Source organism: Gavialis gangeticus, unplaced genomic scaffold (assembly GCF_001723915.1).
Source record: "Gavialis gangeticus isolate Ggan-Ray unplaced genomic scaffold, GavGan_comp1, whole genome shotgun sequence".
Taxonomy (NCBI): domain Eukaryota; kingdom Metazoa; phylum Chordata; order Crocodylia; family Gavialidae; genus Gavialis; species Gavialis gangeticus.
In genome coordinates this window covers 3,701,920-3,709,672 of record NW_017728993.1, presented here as the reverse complement: position 1 = coordinate 3,709,672, position 7,753 = coordinate 3,701,920, and the positions used below count along the sequence as shown (strand labels likewise).

The window sequence follows — 7,753 nt, the reverse complement described above, 5'->3', positions numbered from 1 at the left end:
TTTTTTTTTTAAAGCATGTGTGCTGATACTATTTCTGATTCAACAATGGCATGTGCATATTTTGGAGTAGATAATCCCCCCCCCCGCCACTCCAGAAGCAAAACTTTAATAAAAGTGTTAGTCTTCCATTTGGCTTCACTCCAAACACTGTTGCACTGAATGCTGTTTCATGGCATTTAGTTTAGAACGTCTTCAAAAAAAAAAAAAACAACAAACCTCTGAAAACGTTTTTCAGTTAATCAGATGTAAGGCTGGGATATTTCAGGTGTCTGACAAAAAAATCCTTGCATTGTCCCATAAAACTGGAACCATATGGTTGCTACGTATATTTGGCCTCCAGACTGACCTTGCACCAAAATAGTCGGTCTAGTGCCTCTCCAAATTACTCCATCTCTTCATACTGCTTCACTGTTTCCATAAACCTTCTCCATTAAGTGTCTGAAGTGCATTGCTGCTGCTTGTCTTTTGACAGTCTGCCAGTGTACCTGGAACACGTGAACAAGTACTATTCCTCCTCTCCCTCCCCCATGGCTCTTGATTCTGTATCTGTTTCTTCTGTATTGCTATTATGCCTCCTGCAATACGTGACCAGCAGTCACTTGCTCATTTTCAGATTATTCCTCAAACCTTTGTGGTCTGTCAGTGTTTTTCAGCCACCATAGGAAAGCTTGCGTACTAAATCAAATAATGCCATCCAGTTTGAAGTATCTGTTGCTTATCCACCTCGTACAGTTGTGACACCATTTTTTTTCTGTTACTCGTCTCAGAAATAGCATTAACCGTACATGCTCTATCATCTGAACATTTTGTTACACATGGCATCAATATTTGACAAATAGCTTCTAAATAGTATGTCTTGGGTCAAATCTATATTTGTAATTCTGCGGTCAATGTACTGTTACTAGACGATCAAGAAGCCGATCGAGGAGGAGGTCCCATTCAAAGTCAAGAAGCAGGCGGCGATCTAAAAGTCCAAGGCGGAGGAGGTCTCATTCGAGAGAGAGAAGCAGAAAATCTAGGAGCACATCCAAAACCAGGTAATGGCCTCATGAAACCTCTGAATGTAAAAAGAGAACATGAAATTAATTTGGCAAAAGAAAATCAGCTGCTTGGGAATATTTGATGACCTTGTTACTAATTGAGTGCTGCAAGTTAGCAGTTTGAACTCTGATAGTTACTTACATGATGAGGTAAAATGAACTTGCTAACTCCTATACCCTGTTAATTTTGTATGAAATCTGTTTTTCCCTATAAATGGCCAATGTTTAGCTCCTAAAGAAACATGACTTAATTTTCATAGGGGATAAGCAGCTCCTATTGGTTGAAGTGCAAAATATGGATGCATTTCACACTTGAAAATCATAAAAACTGAGATTTTGAAAATCTTTATTTCGTTCACTTAAAGGGATAAAAAGAAGGAAGAGAAAGAAAAGAAACGTTCTAAAACTCCACCAAAAAGTTACAGCACAACAAGACGATCTAGAAGCACAAGCAGGTATAGTAATTTGTCTTCCTTAGTTCTGTTTCCAGTCTAAGATATAATGGTATTGCTGCACGAAGTGTTATCAGTGTGGTTTAGGGCAGCATGTAATGATGCTGAGCCTCTCAAAGAAAGCGGGGAGATTACTCATTTGCTAGGGAGCATGGCTATAAATTATGAAATAGCACTTCAGCTAGGCTTACAAAGGTGCTTACAGAAACTGCAGTGAAACTAGACCCTTTTCAGTCTAACTTGCAGCTTCCATTTAAAAGTAGTATCCAGTGGGAGGAGAATCAGTCTTGTGCCAGAGCCTTGATACCAGCAACTCTCTGGTGACCCTGGCTCTGGCATCTCTGTGGTTTTTCGGACATGAATTTTAGCATGAATAAGACTGAGCAAGACTGCTGGACTTGGAAAGGTTGAGAACCCGGGTTCTTAGCCTATGTTGTGATTGCTTGAAATGGGAGATTCACTTATTTTGCCCACTGCCAAAGGAAAAAATATCGTTTCAAATAAGCACTTTTTAAAGTATATCAGCACAATGATCCCATTCTTTTCTCTACTATATGATGCACTTAATTTTTCCCTTAAACTTATTTGAAGTTACAACTTTAACTCTGAAAATAGATTCCTGCTCTTTGCATGGCAAAATGGATATTGAGCCTTTCAGGCCTTCTGGGTTATTTTCAGTGTATAAGATGAACTAGCTTTTGTGAGACACTTTAAAATGCTTCTAGAGCTCATTACTTGTGTTTACAAGTCAAAACTCTTTTCCAGTTGAGCAGAAACTCTACCTGATAGCTGAAAATCAAGCTCTTTTATCTGACTCCTGTTACATTACCTTCAATAGTCTGTAATAGGATCTTAGCTGAAAATTTATTTAATGACAGGGCAGATAAACATAATACAGCTTGCCCTTCATATCCACAGCTGCCTTGTCTTTATAGTGCACTTAATCACAAACGCTACTTCACAGTAAAACAAGCAGACATCTCTGTAGAGCAGTGCTCCTTTAGAGTCCAGATAAGTGCCTGTATTAAACGTTCTCCATAGAAATGCTGTAGTTTATTAGAGTTTTAACGTTGATATGTTTTGGACCACTTCCTCTTTAATGCCTATAGAGAAAGACGGCGCAGAAGAAGCAGGAGTGGAACAAGGTCGCCTAAAAAGCCAAGGTCCCCTAAAAGAAAACCGTCCCGATCTCCATCTCCAAGAAGGTCAGTGTGCCTGAAAGCCCCTGAATTTAATGTCTCTATCTCTCTCTTTCAAAGGTATGTCTGGGTAATAAATGCTGCATGCTTGTAATTCTTGAAGAGCAGTGGCAGATGTAGTTATAGGTAGTCCAGTTTAGGGAATTTCTTGGATTTCACCATAGCTTCTGTGAGAGATGGAGGTCCTGATTTATTTATTTATTGGATTGGTTTATCTGAAACTAGCAAACGGAGTGTGGGGGGCTTTGCTTTTTGAAAATAAACTTTCGCTCAGTCCCACTTGGAAAATTTCCATACGCATGAGGTGGTTAGCATTGGGATCAGAGAACAGTAAAAAATGGTTCGATGTCTAGTTGGTAGCTGGTATCAAGTGGAGTACCCCAGGGGTTGGTCCTGGGGCCGTTTTTGTTCAATGTCTTCATCAACGACCCGGAAGATGGCACAGAGTGCACCTTCAGCAAGCCTGCAGATGACACCAAGCTGGGAGGAGTAGTAGATACACTGGAGAGTAGGGCTAGGATTCAGAGTGACCTTGACAAACTGGAGGATTGGGCTAAAAGGAATTTCATGAGGTTCAACAAGGACAAGTGCAAAGTTCTGCACTGAGGAAAGAACAATCCCATGCACTGGTACAGGCTGGGGGCTGACTGGCTGGGCAGCAGCTCTCCAAAAAAAGACCTGGGGGTGACAGTGGACAATAAGCTGAATATGAGCCAGCAGTGTGCCCTTGCTGCCAAGAAGGCTAACGGCATACTGGGCTGCATTGGTAGGTATGTTGCCAGTAGGTCAAGGGAAGTAATTATTCCCCTCTATTCAGCACTGGTGAGGCCACATCTGGAGTACTGTGTTCAGTTTTGGGCCCCCCACTACAGAAAGGATGTGGACAAATTGGAGAGAGTCCAGCGGAGGGCGACAAAAATGGTGAGAAGGCTGGGGCACATGACTTACGAGGAAAGACTGAGGGAACTGGGCTTATTTAGTTTAAAGAAGAGAACACTGAGAGGGTACTTAATACCAGCCTTCAACTACCTGAAGGGGGGTTCACAAGAGGATGGAGCTAAACAGTTCTCAGCGGTGGCAGCTGACAGAACAAGGAGCAATGGTCTCAATTTGCATCAAGAGAAATTTAGGCTAAATATTAGGAAGGATTTTCTCACTAGGAGGGTAGTAAAACACTGAAACAGAGGTGGTGGAAGCTCCATCCTTGGAAATTTTTCAAACCTGGCTAGACAAAGCTTTGGTGGGGTTGATCTAGTTGGGGATGGTCCTGCTTTAAGCAGGGGGTTGGACTAGACGTGACCTCCTGAGGTCCCTTCCAACCCTAACTTGCTATGATTCTGTGATTGCAATTGTGTTTTTGGAGTATAAGTTTAGATTACAGTGAAAGTCTTCACTTGAATTTTAGCTATATGCTCACATTTCTCAATGTCTTAATGTATTCTTGTCCTAGACATAAAAAGGAAAAGAAGAAGGATAAAGAAAAAGAGAGAAGCCGAGATGAGAGAGAACGGTCAACAAGCAAGAAAAAAAAAAGCAAAGACAAAGAGAAGGATCGAGAAAGAAAGTCTGAGAGTGACAAAGATGTAAAGGTATGCTTAAAGTATGGCTTGGCTATGCTGCCTCTATTTAACACAGTATTGAACTTTGCTTAAGAATCTTGAGGCACGTTTTACTTTTTTTTTTTTCATCTCTGCAAAGCAGGTTACAAGGGATTATGATGAAGAAGAACAAGGATATGACAGCGAGAAAGAAAAAAAAGAGGAAAAAAAAGTGGCAGAATCTGCTTCCCCCAAAATCAAAGAGTCTCCAGTGGATAAAGGAAGTGGAGATGGAACAAGAGAATCCAAAGTAAATGGGGATGATCATCATGAAGAGGACATGGATATGAGTGACTGAATGTTGCCTTTGCTGTGAATGCAGCTGCAGACGTGCATCAGTGTCATTCCTGTGTGATTCTTTTATGCTGTACTACTTGTTTAATCCTAAATTTAGATGTATACAGCTCTAAACTATTAATGGTTGTAAAGCTCCTGATATTAATTTACATCAAAAGCTTTATAGAAAGTGGTCCATGGGTAACCATTCTTGTATGGCCAAATGGGATTGGGTAGCCAAGTGGTTCTTACTAACTTGGTACTGTTTCAGGCAAAAGTGAAAAGCTGCATGCATCTACAGCAGGCATGGATTTTTTTATGTTGTATGATCTCCTTTAGTAAATCAGCTCACTTATGATAGTGTTTCTAGAGTTTGATTAATTGCAGTAATAGAGCAGTATAGGGAATGCACTGACTGCATGTTAATTGTGGCAGAAACATCCTAAATGTTCTAAAAATCCTACGATATATGATGGATCTACTAAAGGTCTTAAGTGTGACTACACAAAAAAGATTGTTACATCTGGAAATAAGCATTCTGATCTAGGTAGATGATCTTTTTTGGCCATTTGGCTGAACGTTTTTTGTGGGTTTTGTTTGGCTTTGACAAGGTTAAAATGCACTAACCTTTTTGATGGCTTTTTTACCCAAACCCATCGTGGGCAGTGAAGAGTAGCATACTTCAGTGGTTCCTAACTTTTCCTTCTCTTAAGCTGGGGAAGGTAAAATTTCCTGATGTAGGAATGCAGAATCTCCACCTGCCTAGTGTCCAGTCATTAGAGGTTGCTTTGTGCAATTTTCATAACCCAGTTTTTTACTTTAGGTTTTACTTGTTCATGAGCTAAACACATGCAGAAAGGTAGTGCATTTTAAAATTGACCTTTGTATGCTTTTAAAAGCAAGTCTACTTGATAATGTACTTTTTACTTGATCTCAAGTTGTATAAACTAATGAATTTTGTGTTTACTGTCACTGCAGTAGTAATCTTATGCACACAGTGATTCCATGTTATGCAAAGTAGTTAGGCAAGCTGTTTTCTTAGTTACAGAAGTTTTTGGAGCTATTACTTTTGTGCAGGTAAAAACAAAAGTAGGCTACAGTCTGTGCCATGTTGATGTACAGTTTCTGAAATTGTTTTACAAGACTTTGATAATAAAATCCTGAAACTTATGCTCATGTTCCTGTAAAACTGTACTTGTATTTATTTACACCACTGAATGTATGAAATTACCTCATTTATTGAGTTGACCTTTCCCCCTCGCTCACCTATTTCAACGGGATCGTAGTTTAAAGTCATTCCTTATAACTAGTGTACAAGCAGTGAAGAAAACTGTTAAACCTATTTCAATGCAGCATGTATCTTATTTTATTTTACCTTAATTGTGGATGAAGGGAATACGCCCAGATGGGACCCTAGAGTATCATAGGATAAGTACTTAAAATATGTATTTGTAAAAAAATTGTATTTTCATTGAAATATAAACATTTTCATCTTTTATCTTCTCCAGAATGGTAATGGAAGACTAGCAGAAACAGTAAGGAGAGGAAAGCTTTGAGTATCTGCTATACAACTCTAAAAGCTAACGTATTAAAGAGTTTGATGTGATGCAACAACTTGCTGATTTTAAATGAGTAGGTTTTCTAAGTGAAACTAAAACCTGGTGCTTGTAATTTGAGTCTAAGTCTAACCACAATTGTTTTTAAACTCTCATTTTCCTGCAGGAATTTTGAAGTGGGAATTGCCATTTAGATATGCAGTGTCATTTTTAGAATTTGTAGAAATGTAACTTTTTAAAAACTGTTTTCAGTATTTTCTCAATACAGAGAGGTCTATGTCATACCATTGACTCTCCTAGCCTCTTTTTTAGTGAAGTGAAAAAATGATAATCCTAGTAACAGAGATGAAATGTGCAATGTGTAGTTGTGTTTCCATGGATGAGCACCTTGTGCAATCTGACCGGATTCTGTTTTGGAAGTACCTGGAGCACTGTACATAGAGCAAGACAACTTGATATTTGGATTCTTTTAATCCAAAGGATACATGCCATATAGTTACCTGCTTCTGCATTTAGCTAGCAGTGGGAATGCAAAGGGGAGACCATTGGTAATGCACCAAGATTGTCACGTACCCTATGAATGAATGTGCACAGCCTCTGCATCCCAGTTTTCTGGAAAATAAGGAACAATCCTTCTTTTCTACTGTTTTGTAATGTAATGCAGTTTTGAGTAGATGGGGGAAGTGAGGAACCTGTCCTCAGATGCAGATTCCAGTTGCTCTACATAGCTTACTGTTAAGCAGGTAGTGTAGTTGGTGTTTTGTACACACATCTAGTTATACAGGCCTGATATGTATGAAAGTGTAACGGTAAAGTATATACGAAAAGAGGCACCTCACAAAAGAGGTTTATATGTTGTTACTTCCTAAGTCAGTTTTTTGATCTGAGATTTGAATACTGTACAGTTCAAGCCATGAGCTACAACAATCAAATGCCTCCATAATTGCTGTTTGGAAGTCAGCATGTGGTAAACCTTTGCCAACCGATTCCATATTGCTATTTTCAATAGATTAGAAAAAAGGAAATGTCAACTTCTAAATATCAGTTCATTTCTATGGAATGGAGTGGTTGTGGGGGTGGTGTAGTCAAGTTCCCCCTGCCATGAACAGCCCTCCACCCACTCCCTGCCTTTCACTGCCCCTAGTCTCTGCATCTCTCCCTCCTGGTCCTGCCTCTTCCCCCCTCCCCAACAAACTCCCCACAATCTCTGCCTTTACCTCCCCTTCTCCTGGCACTTCCTGTTGGACACTGCTCAGGCTCTGTTCCTTCCTGAAGCGCATCGTGTGGAAGCTTAGCCCTTGCTGGGCTAAACAGCAGTATCAGTGCTACTAATTAGCCAGAGGATGGAGTTTCCCTGTACTTGCCCAGGAGGGAATCTAGCCACAGTCAAGTTGCACCTGACTAGCAAAGCGGGGACAAGAAGCTGCTCAGTGGGTGTGACTAGCCCCAAGCCAGGCTCCAGGTCAGAGCTGCAGCAGCTACCTGCACCCACTCACCCCTGTACTTTGTATGCAAATCTAAGGGGCTTCGCCCTGCCCCCTATGCTGACTTAAGGGGGAAAAACAGTACTTGAGTACATTTTGGTAATACAGAAAAGGTAAAATGTGTTGTCTTACTTTTTGCTGCTTTAAA

The 7,753-nt window shown here is 40.2% G+C and overlaps 1 protein-coding gene across 2 annotated transcripts in view; it reads left to right on the top strand.

Moving 5' to 3' along the window:
• Positions 1–6,405, top strand: part of SRSF11 (serine and arginine rich splicing factor 11) — a 39,586-nt gene extending 33,181 nt beyond the window's left edge. The window contains exons 9-13 of one of the 2 annotated variants that reach the window (XM_019528404.1): positions 906–1,037; positions 1,406–1,495; positions 2,602–2,697; positions 4,142–4,280; positions 4,390–6,405. In XM_019528404.1, coding sequence (XP_019383949.1) covers positions 906–1,037; positions 1,406–1,495; positions 2,602–2,697; positions 4,142–4,280; positions 4,390–4,587 — 655 coding nt within the window. In that variant the 3' untranslated portion in view covers positions 4,588–6,405. The remainder of the gene's footprint in view (positions 1–905; positions 1,038–1,405; positions 1,496–2,601; positions 2,698–4,141; positions 4,281–4,389) is intronic. The other variant, XM_019528405.1, reaches the window with a different exon arrangement.
• The last annotated feature ends 1,348 nt before the right edge of the window (positions 6,406–7,753 follow it).